Here is a 25,728-nt window from a genome sequence, read left to right as displayed (position 1 = left end):
TTGGCAGTAATGACCAAAACCAACATCTATTTTCTACTTATTGGAAACTCTATCCAGAGTAGTCCAAAGGCTGTCTTAAAATTCCCACAGAACTCTATTGAGAGCATTATTAAAATGTTCTCTTTCTGAAAACACTCAACATTTTCCTGATAAAGTATGTAAAAAGGCAAAATGATGCACCTGTGGTTACAAAGCAGGTGAAGGGTAGGCTAGGGAAGCCCCTCTCAGACTTACATCTCCAAAGACCCTTCCTGAAGGCTTTAACCTACTCAGTTACCAGCAAGCACACTGGACTGCAAATCAGGTGCCCAGTGTCTACACTGCTGTGTCATTTGTGAACTCTCTTCTGTTCTTGGAATCTCAGTTACATTATTAGTGAACTAAAGAATAGGGGTTAGATAGTCCATTACAGGAATAAAATCATGTGACTGTTACAAACAGTATCTCCAGATATCTGCTTTCATAAGGCAGCCTTTTTGCATTGAATCAACCGAAATATCAGTATAATAATACAGGAGTGGTTGCCAAGCAGGGTATATTAAGCAAATTTTGTCTCAGTCCTGGATAAACAATGCTGACATAAGAGATGCAAGACCACGGAGACGATAAGCCAAATTTTTAAAATTAAAAATCGAAATAGAAAATAATGTACCAGTATTGTTTGTAAGCAAAGTGTGAAATATATACCATGGATAACTGATAGAGAAGTCACAGATGTTACATATTTAGACAGAGAAATGTCCTGTCTTCTAGTGTTTTCTATGGTGACTTTCACAGAGGAAAACAGATGTCACAAGCAACTTGCATTTAAAAAATAAAAGTGAAGGGAAGTTATTTTGCCAGCTTGGCAAAAGTGATTTGACAATGAATCAGAAGTGACTAACCAAAGGAAACAAAAGAAGCTGTGTATCTTTGGCTGCTCTTCATGAAGAAAGTTTTAAAATTAAATTTCCAAGCATCCTTGAAAAAGTACAATAAATTGGGAGAAAAAAACATGGCTTCTTGGGAGAAACTATCTTTTTCTGATGCTCTGGTAAAGAGCAGAAACTTTCCTCCCTAGTATAATATCTGCAATTGTGCAGGCAGTTGAAAAGACTCACACAGGCGATTCAGTGAAATACAAGAGCAGCAGGCAACAAAGTCCAGGGAATCCAGCTCATAGCTATCTCTGAAACAACACCTTACATTATTCCAAAGGCAGTCACTTTCAGGTTGCCAACAACTCAACTTATTTATAGGAGATTGATTTATACACTTAACCCAATGTGAGAGGAAATATTTCTAATTATATCCAAACATCTTTAATATGAAGGGAATTATGCTTGGAGACCTTCACTGCCAAAAACACGTTTCGCCAAATATGATTTAAGAAAGAGGAGGAGGCGACGTGTTTTCCATATTTGACCCTATAAAAGTACCCTGGGGATGAGTATGACTTGTCTTTCCTCATAAAGCTTCAAGGTAAGTGTGTGTGAGGACAGGGCTCTGTCTGAAGGGCCAGCAGGGATGCCTGGCTGCCCGCATGCATGCCACACATCCTGGCTCCTGCTGCCCCTGGGAGCCCTTCCAGCGAAGCACCAACTTACTCCGCAGCAGTTTTAATTAGATGTTTTGGTGTTCCCAGTCATTTCCTGCTTCTCAATTCAGAATCATTCTTGCTACTGTTGGGAACTGTTCACATTTAATCAGAGGACATTTGCTCTTTTTCTTACAGTTCTGACCCACTTCAAGGTTACATCTCCAAGGTAAGGCACTGGCTTGTTTTTCTCATTCCTTGCAAGGTGTAGGAAGCCTTCTGCAGTGGTTTGGAGAGTGGTTGAGGGAAAGGGCTACAAAATAAAAGCATTTCGATTTCATGGCTGTTCATGCTTCCCTGATCAGAGGGAGAATTTAGAAACTGGTTCTCATTAATCAGTATCTTTTGCAATAAATACAATGCTTCAGGAGTTTTTAGATACACTGTTTTTTCTATTTCCAGCATTGCAGATTATCTTTTAAATAATTCAATTACAATATGCAACACAGCATTTCACACCATTATCGCTCATTTACAGAGAAAATATAAATGTCCTATCCTATACTACAGCTCTTACCACTGTATATAATATAAAAAACCCTTGAGATGCAGTGTTACTGGATTAATAAAATGAAGTGAATCTTTGACTTGAAAAAGTGGTTGAAATCTGCATGCTGTTTCACACTCTGTAAAATGAACATTTGAAAAATATATGATACGAAAAATGATTGTAAGCATTTTTAGTAGGACAAAGGATTTTTTAAAAATATGTTTTGCTGTGGACCATTTTTAAAGTCTTAATGAATTTGTTACAATATTACTTCGGTTTCATGCTTTGGGTTTTTAGTCCTGAGGCATTTGGCATCTTAGTTCCCCAACCAGGGATCGAACCTGCATCCCCTGCACTGGAAGGCAAAGTCCCAACCACTGCACTGCCAGGAAAGTCTAGACAAAGGATTTTAATTGTGCTATCCAAACCACTGTGGTCTGAATAGAAAAATATTGAGAAGACTACTCAAGTGCTTTGAGTTTTTCTCAATAAAATATCTTTTCAAAAATTATAAAATAGGTTATATATGATCCTTATTGACAGGATTAATGAAAAAGTGACAAGAGACAGATTTTGAAAAGAAAAAATTTCCTGAAATTTTTATGAGAATACTAGCAATAAAGCAAGAAAACTTAAGTAATCACTAATATCTTTGAGAAATACTAAAGACAGGTGGAGAAGCTGATTTCTCAAAATTATGGCACAGGAACAAGAGTAGTGGATGTAAAAACAGGATATTTTTAACTGAACAATGCAAAACAAACCTCCTCACATTTATGCTTTCCTTTATTATTAGGTGGTCCTTGTAAATTCCAAATCTATAATGAAAAGGTTTTCACCATGCACTAAATAGTTCATATAACTTTAGCAACATAGTTGTATTGATCTTTTAATTTATAAAGCCAACTCTGGGGCTTACCCACACCCAGCATGTGTTCTAAGAGGTGTGAAGGATGCTGTAAAGGAACATAGTCCCAGTCTCCAAGGCCCCTGTAGTCTGATTGGAAGACAAGAACTACAGGTGAAAGAGCCCGAGAAATCCTGCTGTCGTCTTAGCATTGTGTCTGTATAAGCTGATGATAGGTGGCTTTCTTTTATGCAAAAGAAACAGAGAAAGGAATTATAATATCGTATAGAAGATGAGCCAGAGCCAACAGTCTCTTGCCAAATTAAGTATCGGTCAGCAATGGTACAGAACACAGAGGCTGACATTTCACCTCCAGCCAAGCCAGGGAGGTAGTCATACCCAACAAGATGCTAGCGCTCAACTTGTCAAGGAATAAGGTTGGTTGTTTTCTTTTTTTAAACATGAATCTAATGATCGAGTTTCTGAATTTCTGTAATATGTTTTCTTCCTCTGCCAGGCAGGGTCTTTGATTGGGCTGCCATCAATAACCTGCAGCCATGAGTTCAGACCAGGAAATGGCTATTTTTGGGGAGGCTGCTCCTTACCTCCGAAAGTCTGAAAAGGAGCGCATCGAGGCCCAGAATAAGCCTTTTGATGCCAAGACCTCAGTCTTCGTGGCGGACCCTAAGGAGTCCTTCGTGAAAGCGACCGTGCAGAGCAGGGAAGGGGGGAAGGTGACAGCCAAGACCGAAGCTGGGGCGGTGAGTAGAGCGTCTGGAGGGGATGCGATGGGGCCCCACTGCCCGATAGGAGAGCCGACACTTCTTTACTGATCTGGCTCCTCCTGTTTGACTTGACAGACAGTAACTGTGAAAGAAGACCAAGTCTTCCCCATGAACCCTCCCAAGTTTGACAAGATCGAGGACATGGCCATGATGACCCACCTGCACGAGCCCGGAGTACTGTACAACCTCAAAGAGCGTTATGCAGCCTGGATGATCTACGTGAGTTTGTTCTCATGGATTCTGTTCATGCAGGCAGTTAACATTTTGAAAACCAGTATTAATGTCCTCATGAAACAATCATATTCCTTTTTTTATGGTGCAGACTTACTCAGGCCTCTTCTGTGTCACTGTCAACCCCTACAAGTGGCTGCCGGTGTACAATGCAGAGGTGGTGGCGGCCTACCGAGGCAAAAAGCGCCAGGAGGCCCCGCCCCACATCTTCTCCATCTCTGACAACGCCTATCAGTTCATGCTGACTGGTACGAGCCTTGACTGTTTTTCATACAAATTATTTCACCATCTATAATCACAAAATGGGGAAGCTAAACCATAAAAAGACCCGTAGAAATAACCAAATCCAAATGCAAGCCCCCTAGTTGCACACCAAAAGTGAGGAAAGAACAGGCATGCACATACTGTCAAGTGGGGGAAAAAACCTCGGTTCTCCTAATTCCACCTCCACAACTTTACCAGACCACACTGCTGCTTCAACCCAATTAAGTTTAATCTGTTTACAGTCTCCTTGCTGAGAAACACATGATTTATTTTATATATTCAAGTAACAAAAAAGGTTAAGTTAGAGCTTAATAGTATTATCTGAACAGAAATGAAAAATATATGTTCAATCATTTTAGCACCCAAGTTTCTTGTTGATTTTGAATTAGATGGTTTAAGAAATGTTGTTATGTCTTTAAAGTTATCAGAACCCATTTCAGAGATAGCAGCCTCTCTCTGAATGAAATGGTATTGGGGGACTACAGCATTCAAATGGAAGCTGTTACTGGCCCCTCTCCAGAGGACTTTATTCTGATTAAGGCATCCCCCCTGTCTGTCTTTGACCCAGTGGCCTACTCTGGGAAGCCTGATCAGAGTTAGTGTTGCAGTCTGGGATCTTGAGACAGACAGATGTGTGTTTGTGTGTCTGTGTGAGATTGATCTATTTGGAAACTAAATCTCAATCTTGGCCTGATTAACACTATTTGGAACTATGAAATATAGCCTGAAGCCTTAGTGCACTGTGTATTTCTCAGTTACATGCATTTGTCCATGAAGAGCAGGCCATTGGAGCCTAGAGATAACAACTAACAACTGTACCTCTGGAAAGAATTGCTCTTTCCTTTAAGCCAGGACACACTATCTGCGGAGTTCAAGGAGTTTAAAATGTGGCCACATTTTAACTTTTCTCTTCCCCAGCTTGAGAGTTATAACAACATCACATGTACCTTTATAATAATATACTGAAAAATTTTCCTGGACATGACACTTACACTCAATGCCCTCAGTGCTCCCCGTAGGAAGTTCTGTGTAAGCAACTGGTAGATAAGCTGATTGTCCACTGTTTTTCTTCTAGATCGGGAGAATCAGTCTATCTTGATCACGTATGTATTATTATTTTGACACTTCAATTTTATTTTCACTGGGAAAATGACTAATCAAAGGAATAAATTAGTTCATGTCCCCATATTAAACCAATGGCAAATCAGCCAGGAACTAAATATTATTATTGTTTATTATAGGGTTCGGATTGCATGCGAATGTAAAATAGCAATGTCCCAAATTATATCATTTGCTAGACCAACCTTAAAAGTCCCAGAGCTTTCCAGGGATTAGATGTAAAGCACTATGTCCACGCATGGCCAGAACCCAGTACTGGACAGCAAGCATATATACCTTCTAAAAGCTGGACACTTTGTGAATATTACCAGTGGTTCATTTTCAAGGCTTACCGGAGGAATGTCTAGTCCTTCAAAGACCTAACTTGGGAGTATCTTTAGTCTAAGGAAGCAAAAGAACGCATGCATTGCTTCAGAGAGTTTTTACTAATCATTTCATTTACTACATAATGGTTGAGTAGTTGCTTCTTGGACTCCTCAAGCCCCGGCCTCAGCACATAAAAGAGAGTCTGATACATTTTAAGCACTCAAGAAGCAAGTGCTGCATGATTAATGATTGAATGTCTCAGCTTTTCATCAATGCAAAGCAACAGAAATAATATGAGCTACACACGGGCTGAAGAGAAAAACCTAGGGGCTCTGACAAAGACATATAAAGACAGGCACATTGGATAGTCAAGGGTGATAAAGGAAGCAGTTTCACTTGTCATAGAGCTTAAATTCTCACATATATTTGATAACTGTTTGACAGCGGAGAATCCGGGGCAGGAAAGACTGTGAACACGAAACGTGTCATCCAGTACTTTGCAACAATTGCAGTCACTGGGGAGAAGAAGAAGGAGGAACCAACTTCAGGCAAAATGCAGGTGGGTCTGGTTGCCAGGTCAGCATGTGACCTGGGGTAAGAAACTCCCAAGCCCCAGATGTGAACACTGCTCTTTGCCTTGGCAGGGGACTCTGGAGGATCAGATCATCAGTGCCAACCCCCTGCTGGAGGCCTTTGGCAACGCCAAGACTGTGAGGAATGACAACTCCTCTCGCTTTGTAAGTTTCTGGTCACAGAAGGGTGTTCTTTAAGATGCCAGAGAGGGCTGTCCGTGTTGTTATTTCAATCTCTTTTACTGTGTGCTTCCAGTTTTATATATAACATCATCTTTTTCACTTGCAAGGGTAAATTCATCAGGATCCACTTCGGTACCACAGGGAAACTGGCTTCTGCTGATATTGAAACATGTGAGTAACACAACCTCCTAAACAGGATCCAGAGTGACAGTGATGGATTGGAGGAACATCTTACAGCTCATACTGGGACTGGAGCCTGTGCAACACCACTCACTGCCAAACACGCCCCTGGGAAACGCTAGTCTAACTAGAGCCAGTGGTGTGCTTCACCCACTTCAGTCAGGGGCTGCAGAATCTGCCAGGAGTTGCTGGGCTTGTCAGAAGAATTCCAGTCTCACAAGACATTTCAAATTTTTCTAAGAAAAGACTAAGCTTAGGGGTGCATTAGTTGGGTTTAGTGTATGAGATTTCTTCCTTAGTGTGAGCTTGATAAATCTTGCTCTTAGTAATAACCCCTCTGTTATAAAGTGAGCAGAGACCCTGAGGAGGCACATGTTATCATGAATCAATTATACCCAAAATGTCAAGGATCCTCTGCATGAGAGGTGAATATGTCTTGAGCCAGGGAACATGAGTTTTCTTCAAGAGGTGGTAAGAGTAACCACAGTGGTAGAGACAAAATTACGTGGTACCTCATGGGACCATTCAGCTGAAATCACAAGGGGCCAATGAAATTTTTAGTTCATGACCCCATGATCCAAAGTCACTCCAAGAACTTGATCAGTTTTCCCTCTAATCCCATGTCCGCTTGCCATTGCAGATCTTCTGGAGAAGTCTAGAGTCACTTTCCAGCTGAAGGCAGAAAGAAGCTACCATATTTTTTATCAGATCATGTCTAACAAGAAGCCAGAACTAATTGGTATGCAAGAGCTTAAATGTATTAAGTTGAAAGCTAACATCTTTATTAGTCCCTTCTAATGTAAAACATACACCCTAAATTCTACGTACCCAGAAATGCTCCTAATCACCACCAACCCATATGACTACGCCTTTGTGAGTCAAGGGGAGATCACAGTCCCTAGCATCGATGACCAAGAAGAGTTGATGGCCACAGACGTAAGTTTCACATGCAGTTTTTAAAATGAATTGTTATATATGGGAATGACAGTGACAACCCTGCTGTAGGTGTGGTTCAGGACACAGTACAGAGTCTCCTAAATAAGTGAGTGTCTTATGTCCCAATTCTGTCCTCTCATCTCTCCTGGCAGAGTGCCATTGAAATCCTGGGCTTCACTTCGGATGAAAGAGTGTCCATCTACAAGCTCACAGGGGCAGTAATGCATTATGGGAACCTGAAATTCAAGCAAAAGCAGCGTGAGGAGCAAGCAGAACCAGATGGCACTGAAGGTACCAATGAACCCCCAACTATGTTGAATGAGAGAATATAGGCAAGTAAACCGACTCCAAGCTCATGTCTCCCTTACACCTGAGCATCTGATGGACACACAAAACCCCACATAGCAGTGATTCCCTCCTTACTCTGCCCCTAGGTGTTATGGGGCCACAGTAGGTCATGCTGGATGTCTGAATTGTGTCTCTGCAGTTGCTGACAAGGCTGCCTACCTCCAGGGTCTGAACTCTGCTGATCTGCTCAAAGCCCTCTGCTACCCCAGAGTCAAGGTCGGCAATGAGTTTGTCACCAAAGGCCAGACTGTAGAACAGGTAAGTGCACAGCCTCTGTGAATCACATCCTTCCCAGGCCTTCACATCGTGCCTTTATTAATGGCAATGATCATTACTCTGTCCATGAAGGTATACAATGCAGTGGGTGCTCTTGCCAAAGCCATCTATGATAAGATGTTCCTGTGGATGGTTACCCGCATCAACCAGCAGCTGGACACCAAGCAGCCCAGGCAGTACTTCATCGGGGTCTTGGACATTGCTGGCTTTGAGATCTTTGATGTGAGTAAGCTGAAACTTAGCAGGAGGAAAACTTATAAATCTTTCCGCCACAGTAAATGTTTAAAAAGATCCATGAAAATAGCTACACTACAAACTGAACTGACACATGAGAGGCGATCAAAAGTCCAGGAAAGGATATCAGCTTTGGGATGAGAGCGATCTGGGCTCAAACTGCACCTCTGTGAACTTAGATAATGAAAATAGTATTGACCTCAAACAGGGTAAATTCACCTAGGACCTGTATAGAAAGCTCCAGATAACACACTTATTTCTCTAAATCTTTTGCCATCGTAAGATTTCTGGATTTAAAGACCTAAGCACTGTCCCCCAGAACATAGTTTAGCATTTAGCAAATGATAAAGAAGGCAATGAGGGTGCCAATGGCACAAAAGATGGCCATGGGGAAGATGATGACAAATTCAAAGCACAATCCAGAGAGTCTCACCCACCCTCCACGGCCAGTAGAGGGGATGGAAATGGCATGGTAAAGAAACTCAAATTCATCTGCCTGAGACAGAATACCTCCCATACGGTTTACCCAAGTCTTCTCCCCAACAGCAGTGTCTCAGGTGTGTCTGATCCAGAGGTCTCATTTCCACACCTTTCTCTATGAGTGCATTCATGGACACTGGATGAGATTTTCTGGGTTTAGGAACAAAAGCATTTCCAGAAATCCTCAACCCAACATGGGAAGAAAGGAATAATCTGGTACCAAGCAATAATATGAAGAGTAATCCACAAGCCTTCAAATAAGAGTGCTAAGGACAGTGCAAACCTGCAACCTCTTCCCATTTCCCTCTTATCCCATCCCCTGGAAATCTGCTTTCTGCCTGTATGGATGTACCTATTCTGGACATTTCATGTAAATGACATCATACACTACGTAGAGCTTTGAACCTGGCTTCCTTCGCTCAGCCTACTATTTGCAAGGTTCACCCGTGTCTTAGAACCTCTTTGGCTTCTGCGTATGGGGACATTGCTCTGAGTCAGGTTGTGTTTTCATGCAGGGAGCAGTTAGGCTAACTATGTAAGAAGAGTCCTTTCAAAGAGAAGCTGTTATCACAAGAAGAATGCTCACTTCTTTTTTCTACTTATTTAGTTCAACAGCTTTGAGCAGCTGTGCATCAACTTCACCAACGAGAAGCTGCAACAGTTTTTCAACCACCACATGTTCGTGCTGGAGCAGGAGGAGTACAAAAGAGAAGGCATCGAGTGGGAGTTCATCGACTTCGGGATGGACCTGGCCGCCTGCATCGAGCTCATCGAGAAGGTTCGCCTTCCTTTCTCAGACCACGGGTCCCACTGCTGACCCGTATTTAGAGGAAAATCACAAATCTCACTGCACACTCGGGTAAAAGGTTTCTATTGGTAACTAAGATCAGGGAAGGTCCTTTGGCCGACTCTGAGGTAGATGATCTGGTAAAAGGAGACTGAGTCTTGCCTAGAGTCCAGAACTCTACCCTCCCTCATAGTCTGATGACAAGTCTGATTCTTAAACCATCTCTCCTTATTAAAGGGCTCCGAGGAGAGCATGATTCACTTATTTCTGTCAATTTTGGAGTCATTCCTGCTGGCATTTGAAGGCGGAGTTCCTAGTACTTTAAAGCAGGGGCTCTCAGTTGTGCCAAAGACCCCACAAGTACTGAGTAAACCTGCACATCCCCCTAAGCTCGCTCCTGGAAATCTTCTGGGGAAAGGGTGAGGTAGGGCCTCGGAATCTGCATTTTTACCAGGTGTCTCTGACACAACCCACTGGCAAGTCACACTTGGAGGAACACTGCTCCAAGACCTGGGGCAAAGACACAAACTCCACCGGAGGTCCTTCCTTGTTCATCTTACTCTCCATCATATCCCAGAGCTCAGCACACACCTGGGTATTGATAGGCACCCAATTAATACTTGCCATTTGACAACTTCTGACCAAAGAAATCAGTTTTCACTAACTGTAAAGAATGATACGATGTACTTACTCAAGTAGGATCAGAATGCTACCCACTATTTCTGCAGGCAGACAATTCAAGTGACATGTTTCTTTTCTTCTCCCAGCCTATGGGCATCTTCTCCATCCTAGAAGAGGAGTGCATGTTCCCCAAGGCCACAGACACCTCCTTCAAGAACAAGCTTTATGAACAGCATCTTGGAAAGTCCAACAACTTCCAGAAACCCAAACCTGCCAAGGGCAAGGCTGAGGCCCACTTCTCCCTCATTCACTATGCGGGAACAGTGGACTACAACATTACTGGCTGGCTGGACAAGAACAAGGACCCCCTGAATGAGACGGTGGTCGGGCTGTACCAGAAGTCTTCAGTGAAGACTCTGGCTTTCCTGTTCTCTGGCGCAGCATCTGCTGAAGCAGGTAATTAGCAACAGAATTCATGCTTATTGAAGGTATAAAATAAGACAAAGAAAGCCTGTACTATGAGTGCCTGTGGTTTCTCTTTCCTTCAGAGGGCGGCGGTGCAAAGAAAGGTGGCAAGAAGAAGGGTTCTTCTTTCCAGACTGTGTCTGCTCTTTTCAGGGTATGGACTCCGTTTTCTCTCTCTAATTAGAATCAGGAAATTAAATCTGAATTTACTGTGTGGGGAAGGGGAAGTAGTCTTGCAAGTATTCTAGAACTGAATGTAACTCAAGGAGCCCGAGCAGCAGAGGTAGTAGCGCTGAGTCTCTCAGGAAAGTTTGGGGCAACTTGGAAGAGACAGTCAGCAGATAGGAAATACAGGTGCCAGAAGGTCGGACTCAGTATAAGATGGTAACATTCAATATTGGGGCTGGGAAATATAGTCATTCGACACACAAAAGGTTCTTCTTAGAAAAGCAAATCAGGAGATTTTCTTGAGTTTCTGGGGGCATCTAACTGAGGTAGAGGCTCAGGTGCATCTTGGCACACACCTAAAATGAGTGGATTTTGAAAGGTGAGGGTAGAAAAATAGTGGTAGGATTTGGAGGCTGTTCTAAAAGAAGAAAATAAGAAATCAGAAAAGGTGTGCTAAGAAACAGCTCTTAAGGAAAATGCATTTATCTTTTCAGAATTCTATCTATAATAACTGAAGTTCCAGTTATTCTGAAAACTCAGGATTTCCATAGGGTGAATGATCTCTCACACTTGGTAATATGGCTGTCCATTTTCTGCCAATTCCCGGAAGCAGGCATTATAAGACCCTTTTCTATGAAACCAGCAGTGGGGCAAAGCTATGTAATTATAAAGAATAAACTTGTGCTAGAGAAGCAGATACAATTGAAAAGTTGGGAAAAGAAAGAAAAGGGTGAGTTGGAGCAAGACTCTGAATTTGTAAATCAGATTCCATATCTCGGTAAAACATAATGGGTGGAGTATTTCCATATGTTAATATGCCATAAATTTACAACATTTACTAGGAAATTCAACAGGAATGAACAACCACTTCAAAAGCAAGTTTATAATGCACAAAGATAGGGAAAATAGAGCTATTTTCAGAGGCAACCCTTGGCAAATTCAATCTAGATACTATTCACTGGAAGTAAATGTCATGGATGGTGACAATTATGTCTATAAATATGTTATGGGGAGGGAGGTGGGAGGGGGTTCATGTTTGGGAATGCATGTAAGAATTAAAGATTTTAAAATTTAAAAATAAAAACAAACAAAAAAAAATAAATAAAAATGCTGCATTTTAAACAAGATATGCATATGGGTCCACAGGAGAATCTGAATAAGCTGATGACCAACCTGAGGAGCACTCACCCCCACTTTGTACGCTGTATCATCCCCAATGAAACTAAAACTCCTGGTAAGGCACATCTGATACCCAGACAAACTCCAGCATGACTTCTCAGGAGATTATTCTACGGAAAACATATCTTTTTTTTAGGGGCCATGGAGCACGAGCTGGTCCTGCACCAGCTGAGGTGTAACGGCGTGCTGGAGGGCATCCGCATCTGTAGGAAGGGCTTCCCCAGCAGAATCCTGTACGCAGACTTCAAACAAAGGTCAGACTTTCTCACTGTGAATTATTTTACAAGGTTCTTGTTATTAATTTTTCAATGAAATAAGCCTATCCTTTATAACTTCTGTTAAAACTGGAAAAAGCAACAAATTTAACAAGTTCCATATTGATATACCAAAAGTTTGACACCCTTTGAATATACAAAGAATAGATAAAGAGGTAGATATGATTACTTGGTTATGTGTTAGACTACGCAACCTTTCAACTGTTTCTATAGTAAGGCAGAAAGAGTTCTTGTTGGTGACAACAGCTATATCACTTATTTGTTTGGCTCAAACAGATACAAAGTATTAAATGCAAGTGCAATCCCTGAAGGACAATTCATCGACAGCAAGAAGGCTTCTGAGAAGCTCCTTGGGTCCATTGACGTTGATCACACCCAGTATAAATTTGGTCACACCAAGGTAATAGTCTCTAAGGCCCACCTGGCACTATGTCTGTCCCTTTGGAGTCTGTGTAAAGTGTCTGATCTGCAACTCTGGCCATACACAGGTCTTTTTCAAAGCTGGTCTTCTGGGGCTCCTAGAGGAGATGCGAGATGAAAAGCTGGCCCAGCTGATTACCCGAACCCAGGCCAGGTGCAGAGGGTTCTTGGCAAGAGTGGAGTACCAGAGGATGGTGGAGAGGAGGTACTATATGGGAAACTTTCTAACCCCATCAGCCTATACCCTGTAATTCTGTTTCCTGTTATACTTGACTTTGAACATTTCTGCTCCTATCACAGAGAGTCCATCTTCTGCATCCAGTACAATGTCCGTGCTTTCATGAATGTCAAGCACTGGCCTTGGATGAAGCTGTATTTCAAGATCAAGCCCCTTCTCAAGAGTGCAGAGACAGAGAAGGAAATGGCCAACATGAAGGAAGAATTTGAGAAGACCAAAGAAGAGCTGGCTAAGTCAGAAGCAAAAAGGAAAGAACTTGAAGAGAAAATGGTGACTCTGACACAAGAGAAAAATGACCTGCAGCTCCAGGTTCAGTCTGTGAGTATCAGAAGCCATTGTCTACTATCTGATGCTAAAATTCCAATTCAGCAGCTACAAGGGGAGAGTCTAGATGGCACCTTATTGAGGGACTGATCACCAGTCTTCCCTAATTCCCATCCTCAAAGTGTTCCATAAAATTTCATATGCAGTATTATGAACAGCTCTGTCGGAGGATTCTGCGCTGTTGAGAAGAGAATAATAAAAGTGATTTTCCTTTGCCCCGGGTGTTTTTCCTAGCAGAATACGGGCAGGAAATAAAGTGATCTTTGCTCCCTAAGATTCCCCCCATTGAAAAATGCAAATAAGAACAGTGAAGAAAGAACAATATAGACAGTGAAGAGGGTGGAGACTTTATGATGAAAATGTACCAACTGGAAACCAATATTGTGAATTTTTAAATCTATGGCCCCCTGGCAACTTCCCTCTCAACTATCTCTTTAGGAATCCTCCAGTACCTGAAAAAATAAGATCATTGCCAAGATAATGGCAGCACTTTCTATAAATAGTGTCAATTATGCAAAGCATGAGTTGATGCTCTTGTTCTGATGTCCTAAGAAATCTCCAGAGGCTTGGGAAGAGATATTTGATGAACACTACTGTCTATCCCATTTCTGTGACTCAAATGACAAGGAAATTTCAGCTGCCACCAATGAAATCAACAACAGAAATATTAAAAGTTACTGTCTAGTTCTCTGAGTTCAGAAGGGAATCTACATTGCTTCTAGGGAGTGCACATGTTTTAGACACATAACTAGAAAAAATAAAAGTGAATTATAAATACCTGGGTTGGCACTGTGACTTCCCTTGTGGTTTATGGAGTCCAAGGTTTTTCAAACTGGGGACAGATTTATCATGCCTTCAAAAATCAAGGGATAACTACATGGGAATTAACTCCTCTCAGTATAATATGCTCCAACCATTTCTTTTTTTTTTTTTTCCATTTACTAAACCTTTCTGGAAAATAATACTAAATAAAGACAGCTAACTGAAATTATGGGAATCAGGTTTGGGCTTCCCTGGTGGCTCAGATGGTAAAGAATCTGACTGCAAACACCGGGAGTTATCATGTAGGGGAGTAAAAAAACTTCATTGACCCTCTTAGGGTTCCTTGGCTAGGTCTGAAAATTAGACTGACAAAGATAGATTGATAGGAGAAAAACATACAAACTTTATTTAACTTTTATGTATATATGTAAGCCTTCATAAGAGAATGAAGACCCAAAGAAGTGACCAGAGCATGGAGCTTTTATACCTTTGAGACAAAGAAATGATAAATACGTGAAGAACTGACAAGACAAGGGGGCCTGGACTGGGGTAGTAAGTGGTGAAGAAACAGAAAGATAAGAGTTAGTTTAACAAGATTTGTTTATACAGCCTTCTCAGCCCTAAATTCCCCATCTCTTGTGATAAGAATACCTTCTTTCCTCCCAGTACAGAGGGAACCTTCCACGTAGAAGGTTAATGACTTGTTTCAGGGAAAGGGGGCAAGACGAATAGTTCAGAGTGGTCTTCCTGTTTCTGCTCTTTTCTCAAACTCCTTTAGCTTAAGATATTCACTGTGCCAAGGTACCATATTTTGGGACAGTGTATCCTGAAACTCATCATTAATAAGTTTATTTTATTATAATTTCACCAGGAATTGTAACTTAAATTCCTTTTTAAAAATCTCCAGTGCCTGAAATACCCAATAAATATTTCCTAAATGATGGAAAACTAATAAAAATTAACCTAAAGCTTTAAAGTACAATTTACTTGTTTGGTTTCAATTCTTAATAAAATCTGAAAAGGTCCACAGAACAAGACCTAAAAGTATCTACCATCCCTTCTCAGGAAGCTGATGCCTTGGCTGATGCAGAGGAAAGATGTGACCAGCTGATTAAAACCAAAATCCAGCTGGAGGCTAAGATCAAGGAGGTGACTGAGAGAGCCGAGGATGAGGAAGAGATCAATGCTGAGCTGACAGCCAAGAAGAGGAAACTGGAGGACGAATGTTCAGAACTAAAGAAAGATATAGATGACCTTGAGCTAACACTGGCCAAGGTTGAGAAGGAGAAACACGCCACAGAGAATAAGGTATGAAATATACTTCTATACAGCAAATAGAGACTCTGCCATCTAATTACGCTGCTTTACAGCAGAGGTCATCTCTTTCTTAACCTTTCTAGGTGAAAAACCTCACAGAAGAGATGGCAGGTCTGGATGAAACCATCGCCAAGCTGACCAAGGAGAAGAAGGCCCTACAGGAGGCCCACCAGCAGACACTGGATGACCTGCAGGCAGAAGAGGACAAAGTCAACACTCTGACCAAAGCGAAGACCAAGCTAGAGCAGCAAGTGGATGACGTAAGTTTAGGGCTGTCGAGGACATTTTCTTTGAAAGTAAGCTAAGCAATTCTTTGACTCAACATTATTTATATTCAGCTTGAAGGGTCCTTGGAGCAAGAAAAGAAACTTCGCATGGACCTAGAGAGAGCCAAGAGGAAACTGGAGGGTGACCTAAAACTGGCCCAAGAATCCACAATGGATATAGAAAACGATAAGCAGCAACTGGATGAGAAACTCAAAAAGTGAGTATGAGAGAATACATTTGTAAGCTGCTCACTATCTGGATCTCAAAAATATTGCTTCACGGCATACAGAAAAAAAAAATAACATCTTTGACTTTTGATTTAATGAAAATGGTCCATTTCTGACTTGTAAAACACCCACTTAGCACTTCCTCATCACCAGCCATACAAAAATGTTCAGTTACACATAGAAAAGAAGACTGGCAAGAGGACACGGCGTGAGCTAACATGCTGCTCTCCTCACAGGAAGGAGTTTGAAATGAGCAATCTGCAAAGCAAGATTGAAGATGAACAGGCCCTCGGGATGCAGCTGCAGAAGAAGATCAAGGAGTTACAGGTAAGTCCATGGTTTCCGTCAGTCTCATCCATCCTGACAGAATTACCAATGAGCTTCAGGCAGCTCACAATGAGCTTCTCCCCACCTCCAGGCCCGCATCGAGGAGCTGGAGGAGGAGATCGAGGCCGAGCGGGCCTCCCGCGCCAAAGCAGAGAAGCAGCGCTCAGACCTCTCCCGGGAACTGGAGGAGATCAGCGAGCGGCTGGAGGAAGCCGGCGGGGCCACTTCCGCCCAGATCGAGATGAACAAGAAGCGGGAGGCCGAGTTCCAGAAGATGCGCAGGGACCTGGAGGAGGCCACCCTGCAGCACGAGGCCACGGCGGCCGCTCTGCGCAAGAAGCACGCGGACAGTGTGGCCGAGCTGGGGGAGCAACTTGACAACCTGCAGAGGGTCAAGCAGAAGCTGGAGAAGGAGAAGAGCGAGATGAAGATGGAGATCGACGATCTGGCCAGCAACATGGAGACTGTCTCCAAAGCCAAGGTACAATCATGATTTAAGTCTTAAAAGAGATTTCTATGGGACAGGTGAGAGCAAGCCCTTCAGGAATCATTAGCAACTGGCAGGATGAGGCTATGACAGGAGGCTAGTGGCAGGAAGGGCTAACCCCAGTGTGATGGGGAGGAGTGTACCCTCTTACATGAGACTAGCTGTACCCCAAGACTGTGCATCCTGAAAACTCAAGTTCTTTCCAATAAAAAAATACAATTCAATGGTATATTTTGAAATTTTAAAAATACCTCACCTTGAATAGGCTCTTTGTTTTCCCCTTAAGCACAAATACATAATTTGCTTCTCAAAAAAATTTCATGAGCTGAATCATTCACTATCACTATTCTCATATCACAGATAAGCCAACTGAGTAAAGGTTTTGAGTCACAAGGCAATTTCGTGGCAGTAGGTTTAGACTGTTACGTTTTGACTCTTTCCCTCACAGTTTAAGGCCTCAGTTGGTTTTGTTTGTAAAAATAGTTATTCTCAAAGGAAATGAGTACAGCAGCTCCTATGGAATCCCGGGATTACTGCAGATTTCTATCATCCAAATACTTGAGATGATGCCAACTACTACTTTTTGAATGCAGGGAAACCTCGAAAAGATGTGCCGCACACTAGAGGATCAACTGAGTGAACTTAAGACAAAAGAGGATGAGCAGCAGCGGCTGATCAATGACCTAACAACTCAGAGAGCACGTCTGCAGACAGAATCAGGTGGGCATCTAGTCCTGACTTTGAATGACCAGTTTACCTTGGATTCTCAACTGGCTGATAAACCCTGCACTGAGTTACTTGAGCTCATGGGAGGTGCTGCTAATATGAACACCTTAGCTACCACCAGCTTGGATATGTATTCACCAATGCAATGGACATGAACTTGGACAAACTTTGGGAGATTGTGAGGGATAGGGAGGCCTGGCATGCTGCAATCCACGGGGTCACAAAGAGTCAGACATGACTGAGCAACTGAACAACAACAGTATTTACTTTTACTTTTCAAAATGCTTCCGCACATTAATTACTTTTTTACCCTCATTAGTGTGTGTAATGTTATCCCCATTTTAATGATGTCAGATTACGGTAGCAGAGAAATGACCTGTCCAAGAATGCTTACTCCAGTATTTTCCCTGAAGTCTTGACAACTGCCAGCAACACCACAGTTAAGTAGGGAACTATTCAGGACCACAATCTAACCAGGAGCATGCAAGTGAGATTCAAAGAGTTCTGATTATCCAAACTAGAGAGTCTCTGCATTTACTCCTCCCTGTACGTACCAACTTGTCCAACTTTCTACCAAAGTTCTGCCTCCGTAAGTAAGAGGTAACAGATGGAAATTGCTTTATGGGTCATTTGAACCAGTAAAGCAACGGGTAGACCAAATTGTTGGAGAACCACTTTTACTCTTTCATAGTCATTCAAATATTGTTCTTTCTAGAACAAAACTCAAGTAAGGCTTTTATTATTGTTATACAGGTGGTAAGTACATTTCATAAAGAGAAAAAATTATGTTCTCAAAGAATCAAAATGCCCCTTGTAGTTTCTTTTCCTCATTGCATGTTTGCTCCTAGTAATCCAGTGGTATGAAAAAAATTGAAAGTTGTGATTCTTATTAAATGTTAAAGAGATAAGGCTTCCAGGTGATCTGTTCAAAAATGGTGCTGAAAGTGTTTTCCCTCTTTTTAACATAATACATTTGACCCTCGAACAACCTGGGTTTGAAGAGTGTGGGTCCACTTACACATGAATTATTTTCAATAAAAATGTACTATAATACTAGATGATCCGCAGTTGGTCAAGTCCATGGGTGTGGACAGAGAGGGCTGACTGTAAAGTTATATCTGGATTTCTAACTGCTCAAAGGGTTGAAATCCCTTGGATGTTCAACGGTCAACTGTATAGTATATTTTCAAATTATGGTGCTTAAAGAATGGAAGACAAACTTAAATGACACTTAGTTTAGGAACTGATTTGTTATCCACAAACCAATTCATTCTTGGGGTGGAAGGAGACTTGACTGTCTTGATATAAAAACTCTTCCAGGATTTTTCTTTGAACATCAGTTCAAAGAGTGCTGCTCAAAGTCTCCTATTTTCCACAGAATAAATTCTGTTTCGGTCAAGTTTCAGAGGAAGGTAAACTAGTACAACACCGTTGCCGTAGACAAAAGACACTGGAATGCTTTTTGTTAGTCTGATTTATATTTCTTTTCACATATTTCTTCATCAATTTCTACTGTGATCAAACAATTTTAAATATCTCCTGAAATCTTTTCTGTTGTTCAGAAGAGTGTAGTCTGCCTTAAAGTCTTCCCTACTTCTGATTTTCACACAGATGTGCTCACCAGGGTTGAAGTAGAAATTCGTGGTTTGCTGTAATCCACACTCTGCACCATGTTTCAACCCCAGCTCCCTTTCCCCTGCTCCAGGTTGTAACTTGGGAGTTTTAATTTCCAAAGTAAGGTTGAGTTTTCTGGTTCTTGGTTTTTATAGGTGAATTCTCACGCCAGCTAGATGAAAAGGATGCACTCGTTTCTCAGCTCTCAAGGGGCAAACAAGCATTCACACAACAGATTGAAGAACTGAAAAGGCAGCTGGAAGAGGAGATAAAGGTTAGCCCTACTTATTACTGTTGTTGTTTCTGTCATTATACTGCCTTTTAAGGTTGTTTTCTGCTATTTCTACAGATTTTCTTCTGGTGGCCTACAGGAGCTTAGGGACTAAACATCACTTTAAAGATAATAAAATTAAGTCACCAATTGCTATGTTCTCAGGCCAAGAGTGCCCTGGCCCACGCCCTGCAGTCAGCCCGTCATGACTGTGACCTGCTGCGGGAACAGTACGAGGAGGAGCAGGAGGGCAAGGCTGAGCTGCAGAGGGCGATGTCCAAGGCCAACAGCGAGGTGGCCCAGTGGAGGACCAAGTACGAGACGGATGCCATCCAGCGCACGGAGGAGCTGGAGGAGGCCAAGTATGTTCTAGGCTTACCTAAAATGGAAATAGAGGTAACAATCAAAGTGCACCTGATATTAAGTACCATATGAACAAGTGTCCATTGCTCCCCAAACAAAAATTTAGGAATAGATCATACATGATATAAACTTAATCAAGTAAAACAAATACTCTAGGTTATCTGGGGAAAGAAATTAAGTTAGAGGGTAGAAGGAAGAAGGACATGGGCAACAGGAAGCTGAATGATTATTTTTTAAAAAGGAAACTTGTGATGTCATCATTCCTACACAGGTGTATATAGAGTAAGAGTCAATTATACTGTTCTGAGTTTCTCCTCCTTCTTAGCTACTAATGGAAAAATTGATCCAAAGTGATAGGTATGTAAGAGACAAGAACATCTGGCTTTAAACCACAGGTCCCCCTTTTGAGATGTAAAAGTACAACTACTTGTAGACGGAAAAAGAAATCTATTGTTAAAGACTAAAAAGTAGACATTAAATTCTGCAATAAGAAAGAAAACATTCTTATATAAAGATTTAAATGCAATTAAAAGTTCAAGACTGAACTTAACAGGGAGAATCTTATTCTACAGAAAGTTTAAGGAAGGGATCTGCTTATTCAAGAAAAAACTTAAGCAGAGATCTAGTCATTTATCCTGTGAATAATGTACAGCCAGACAGGAATGATAATGTTTTAGTGGATGCCTTAGAAGAGTACCTGTGTGAGCCTTTATTTCACATTTCAGGAAGAAGCTGGCCCAGCGTCTGCAGGATGCTGAGGAACATGTAGAAGCTGTGAATGCCAAATGCGCCTCCCTTGAGAAGACCAAGCAGCGGCTCCAGAATGAGGTTGAGGACCTCATGATTGACGTGGAGAGAACAAACGCTGCCTGTGCAGCCCTGGACAAAAAGCAAAGGAACTTCGACAAGGTAACTTCTGCACCAGTTTCTGCCTCAGCAGTCACGTGTGACTGAGGACGGCTGGTCACCTTCCATGTGCCTATTCAAACCATCCACGGGCTGTGCTCAGCAGCTCCTGCCATAAGTAGGTGGGGAGGAAGGGGGACTCCTGTGGTTTCTACTCTCCTCATTCATAATTATTTTTCAGTCCCCAACCATCTCAACTCTGTTTGAATGGTGCTAGAAAAAATGGTTTCATCCCATCCAACTTTCTCCACCAATTTTCTGACCATTTCTTGCCCCTCAGATCCTATCAGAATGGAAACAGAAGTATGAAGAAACTCATGCTGAACTTGAAGCCTCCCAGAAGGAGTCTCGCTCCCTTAGCACAGAGCTGTTTAAGATCAAGAATGCCTATGAGGAATCCTTAGACCAACTGGAAACCTTGAAGCGGGAAAATAAGAACTTGCAACGTGAGTACACTGTACCTTTTCTTCAACAAAGAATTTGAAAGAATGTTTTCCTCACTGAATGAATTCTTAAATTTTTTTCACCAACAGAGGAGATCTCTGACCTCACGGAGCAGATCGCAGAAGGAGGGAAACGTATCCATGAACTGGAGAAAGTAAAGAAGCAAGTGGAACAAGAGAAGTCTGAAATTCAGGCTGCTTTAGAGGAGGCAGAGGTACACATTTTACTGTACACTCTAAAACCATTTTGAGAGCAACTGAGATCGAATACATGCAAGAACAGGTGAATCGAGAGAAAAGAAAAATAATTTTTACTCTGTAATAATAAATATGAGGATTGAAAATTGATCATGCATACAACAAACATCACTGGACATCAGAAACTATGTGCTAGATACGGAGAAAACAAAGATGAGATCAGGGCCCTGAACTCAAGGGCATGAGCTAGCTGGGAAGATAGAATTACACAACACCAATAACTCCACATTGCAGAAATTTCTGTGGAATAAAGATGCATTATGGTAGCACAAAGGTAGAAGCTAATTCCTATCTCCAGAATACTAAACACTTCCACTCCCTGCTAACGTCACCCCCTTGCTGTTGTTAAGGCATCTCTTGAACACGAAGAGGGAAAGATCCTGCGTATCCAGCTGGAGCTGAACCAGGTCAAGTCTGAAATTGACAGGAAAATTGCTGAGAAGGATGAGGAAATTGACCAGCTGAAGAGGAACCACATTAGAGTCGTGGAGTCCATGCAGAGCACGCTGGATGCTGAGATCAGGAGCAGGAATGACGCCATCAGGCTCAAAAAGAAGATGGAAGGAGACCTCAATGAAATGGAGATCCAGCTGAACCACGCCAACCGCATGGCTGCTGAGGCCCTGAAGAACTACAGGAACACCCAAGCCATCCTCAAGGTAAATGGGTTCAGGAGATGGTCCCAGTGCAGGTGGGTGACTGCAGCCCTGAGAACGAGGTGTCTCAATGATCATTCATTCCACAGGATACCCAGCTCCACCTGGATGATGCTCTGCGGGGCCAGGAGGACCTGAAGGAGCAGCTGGCCATGGTGGAGCGCAGAGCCAACCTGCTGCAGGCTGAGATCGAGGAGCTGCGGGCCACCCTGGAGCAGACGGAGAGGAGCAGGAAGATCGCAGAGCAGGAGCTCCTGGATGCCAGTGAGCGCGTCCAGCTCCTGCACACCCAGGTGGGCAGAACAGAACAGCAAAAGATACTGGAAATGAAAATCTTGCTCAAATCTTCATATTATTTAAAATTTATTCACAGTGTTATATGGGGGGTTAAAGCTTAAAATATGTAATATTTTTGAATTAACAAATATTTTTATTAATATGAACTATGACATTCAGAGTGGACTGTCTTGTAAAAATATATTGTCAACTCAGGTAATTTATGGAACAAGAAAGGATACTAATTAGTTACATTAATTAATTAGCTTGTTGGTTCATTAGAACATTGGACACCCTAATTTTGCTCTCATGTATTAATATTTCTAAATTTGGTATTTTAACCAGAACACCAGCCTGATTAACACCAAGAAGAAACTAGAGACAGACATCACTCAAATCCAGGGAGAGATGGAGGACATTATCCAGGAAGCTCGCAACGCTGAAGAGAAAGCCAAGAAGGCCATCACTGATGTGAGCAGAGGGCCACCCTGGGTGCTCAAGCTAGAATCTTGATGGGCTGTCAGCTCTCTGAACTGGTTTTACTGTTAATCAGGCGGCCATGATGGCCGAGGAGCTGAAGAAGGAGCAGGACACCAGCGCCCACCTGGAGCGGATGAAGAAGAACCTGGAGCAGACGGTCAAGGACCTGCAGCACCGCCTGGACGAGGCTGAGCAGCTGGCCCTGAAGGGCGGGAAGAAGCAGATCCAGAAGCTGGAGGCCAGGGTGGGTCTTCTGATCAGCCTATTCCCATCTCATTCTAATCTAACGCATGATTTTTTTAAGAACCTCCCACTGTTAGATGATGTGGGGCATACAAAGATTCAGAAGAGATATTCTTTGTAAGAACTTTTAAAGGGGTTGACTAGACTAAGGCATTGTATACTACACATAAAGCAGAGTAAAAGCAGCATTATGGTTCATCTGAAGAAGAAGGAATCCACTGAGTGAATGGACCACAGTAAACATCTCTAAAATACTCATCTCCTTGCAGGTACGTGAACTGGAAGCAGAAGTTGAGAGTGAACAGAAACGCAATGTTGAAACTGTCAAGGGTCTACGCAAACACGAGAGAAGAGTGAAGGAGCTCACTTACCAGGTAAGGAAAATATCCTGTCTTTGCTTTCCCCTCGGCTACAAGGGATCAAAAACCAAATAAACAACAAAATGGGATGGTATCTGTGCTTTCAAGAAACTCACTCTTGGAAATATTTCAGACTGAGGAGGACCGTAAGAACATTCTCAGGCTCCAGGATTTGGTGGATAAACTACAAGCAAAGGTGAAATCTTACAAGAGACAAGCTGAGGAAGCGGTGAGTTCAGACCCCCTCGGGGTGATGGGGCTGCCTCCTGTTCTCAGATATATCCAAGCCAATTTAGTTCAAGGGGTGAAAGAAATAAGGGTGAAATAAGGAAGGATCAATGAAAGATGATTCAATGAAATGTGAAGAATGAACAGAAACCAACCACTTGATGAGATAGCGGAGAGTGTTCTAGGAAGGAGGAACAGCAATGCACATTTGTTGAGTGGGAAAGAGCCTGGTCTGAGAGGTGGAAAGAATAGGGGAACAGCAATAGAGACAGCCCGCCCTGGGCAGGGGGTGGGTCATGGGGTCTTCTAGGCAATGATAAGAAGTCTGGTTTTTATCCAAGGTACAGTGGATCACTGGGGAAGCCACAGCAGGGTTTAAGCTGGGTTGGTCATGCCCTGATTTATATTTTTTAAATAAGAATTCTGACTCCTATTGGAGAATGGATAGTGAGACTACACTATTAGGTACAAAAAGGCATTTTAGGAGGATTTTCAAGTGGTCCAGTGGCTTGTGGAGAAAACAGAAGTAGAGAGATTCGAGATACATTTTGGAGGTCAAAACTAGAAGATATACTAATAGGTTTTGCTTGGAAAGACAGAGAAAGGAAAACAAGGGTAATTAATCAGATTTGTGATTTGAGTAACTAGGTACATGACATAAATTTACTAAAATGAGGAACTAAGGAAGGAACACATGCAGGCCAAGAAGGAAACAGGAATTCTGTTTTGGAAACATTGTTTGAGATACCATTATATACACAAGTGAAGGTGTCAAGTAAGCCTTTAAATATCAAGTCTCAGACGGTCTTGGTTATAGTCCAACCACTAGATCCTCAGCACTCCACCTCATCTCATTTCTTCAGCCTGTGAATTATCTGAAATAATAATAAAAATATGAACTTCCCAGGTATAGAAGTATAAATAGATACATACCTAAATATCACAAATTAGTTCCTCTGACCATCTCTGGTTTTGTTTTTCCCCTGATCTCAGGTCTGAGAGACAGAGAGAGAACATTTCTCTGGCTTCTACTCTTTCATTTATAAGCGGACCATCTGGGGTTTTTCTCAAGTTCCATTTTTTAGTGACTCAAAGTTTTCTAAACGTTCTAAATTGGAAAGCCTTACTTTGGACAGTTCTTAATGAGCCTTTAAAAAAAGAATGACTACTAGAGACTAAACTAGAACTGGCCTTCTCAAATTTACTGCTATGTGTTCAAATATTCATATAATCAGGGAACACATAGACTGTTTTGGCAAACAACTTCCTGTTTAATTTTTAAACTGCATTAAGTGGCAATAATTTATACTCAAGTGACAATCATAATTTACAGGGCTTTCCTGGTGGCTTAGTGGTAAGAATCCACCTGCAATGCAGGAGTCACAGGAGATGAAGGTTTGATCCCTGGGTCAGGAAGATCTCTTGGAGAAGGGCATGGCAACCCACTCTAGTATTCTTGTCTGGAGAATCCCACGGACAGAGGAGCCTGGCAGGCTACAGTCCATAGGGTCGCAGAGTTGGACATGACTGAAGTGACTTAACATGATGATAATTTATAGTCAAGGGTACTAGCTTGGTATAGTACAAATTGTATATGTGTATTTTTAAGAGGTCTGGGTCCATTCTCAGAATTCTGGGAGGTAAGGGGAAAGAATAAGAGGCTGAAAAGCTGGCATATTTAGCAGTAGTTCTAAGATGTCTAGATGTTATAAAAAGAGAACTTTTAGTTAGAACACTTTGGAGACAAATGTCACCTGTCCTTCCTTGCTACCCATGACTTCAGAAGCATGAGAGAAGTTAATTTTTTTTTTAATGCAAGAGCATTTCTCTAAGCTAAAAAAAGGTGTGCTAGAGTGAACCATTTTTAAGTAATAAGAAATTCAAGACCCACTGATCTAAGAAACTAGAAATTTTGAACTTTCCCCCCTCTTAAATGCATTTCCATTTATTCTCAGGAGGAACAATCCAATGTCAACCTCTCCAAATTCCGCAAGCTCCAGCATGAGCTGGAAGAGGCTGAGGAACGGGCTGACATTGCCGAGTCCCAGGTCAACAAGCTGCGGGTGAAGAGCCGGGAGGTTCACACAAAAATCATCAGTGAAGAGTAACTCATCCAAATGCTAAAAAGTGACCAAAGAAATGCACAAAATGTGAAAATCTTTGTCACTCTATTTTGTACTTACGATTTTTGCAGATAAAAAATTTATCTGCAAA

The 25,728-nt window shown here is 42.0% G+C and overlaps 1 protein-coding gene and 1 long non-coding RNA gene across 3 annotated transcripts in view; one reads left to right on the top strand and one right to left on the bottom strand.

Annotated features, from left to right (window-relative positions):
* The window catches only part of LOC132657410 (uncharacterized), a 95,376-nt gene that overhangs the window by 7,171 nt on the left and 62,477 nt on the right, over positions 1–25,728 (bottom strand). The window lies entirely within an intron of this gene.
* MYH1 (myosin heavy chain 1) lies at positions 1,397–25,728 on the top strand. The gene is made up of 40 exons (XM_004012706.5): positions 1,397–1,461; positions 1,715–1,745; positions 3,431–3,674; positions 3,774–3,917; positions 4,021–4,177; positions 5,269–5,296; positions 6,063–6,177; positions 6,263–6,355; positions 6,481–6,544; positions 7,194–7,292; positions 7,386–7,489; positions 7,642–7,780; positions 7,977–8,095; positions 8,186–8,335; positions 9,435–9,605; positions 10,382–10,691; positions 10,784–10,854; positions 12,015–12,102; positions 12,184–12,301; positions 12,599–12,722; positions 12,811–12,947; positions 13,043–13,298; positions 15,132–15,374; positions 15,467–15,643; positions 15,722–15,867; positions 16,114–16,204; positions 16,296–16,685; positions 17,285–17,411; positions 19,187–19,305; positions 19,468–19,664; positions 20,391–20,574; positions 20,852–21,017; positions 21,105–21,229; positions 21,623–21,931; positions 22,018–22,221; positions 22,550–22,675; positions 22,758–22,928; positions 23,197–23,301; positions 23,420–23,515; positions 25,470–25,728. Exons 3-40 carry the CDS (start codon positions 3,471–3,473, stop codon positions 25,620–25,622), a joined length of 5,820 nt encoding a protein of 1,939 aa, XP_004012755.2. The 5' UTR covers positions 1,397–1,461; positions 1,715–1,745; positions 3,431–3,470; the 3' UTR covers positions 25,623–25,728.

The sequence above is a fragment of the Ovis aries genome, chromosome 11, assembly GCF_016772045.2.
Source record: "Ovis aries strain OAR_USU_Benz2616 breed Rambouillet chromosome 11, ARS-UI_Ramb_v3.0, whole genome shotgun sequence".
NCBI lineage: Eukaryota > Metazoa > Chordata > Mammalia > Artiodactyla > Bovidae > Ovis > Ovis aries.
This window is presented reverse-complemented; position numbering and strand designations above follow the sequence as displayed.

What these genes read in the sequence shown, in the direction of transcription:
- MYH1 (XM_004012706.5), top strand. Translation starts at nt 3,471, where the DNA reads ATGAGTTCAGACCAGGAAATGGCTATTTTTGGGGAGGCTGCTCCTTAC. An exon ending in ATAAATTTGGTCACACCAAG is followed by an intron (nt 12,723 to 12,810) that starts GTAATAGTCTCT and finishes GGCCATACACAG; the next exon opens with GTCTTTTTCAAAGCTGGTCT. An exon ending in AGCTGGAAGAGGAGATAAAG is followed by an intron (nt 19,306 to 19,467) that starts GTTAGCCCTACT and finishes CTATGTTCTCAG; the next exon opens with GCCAAGAGTGCCCTGGCCCA.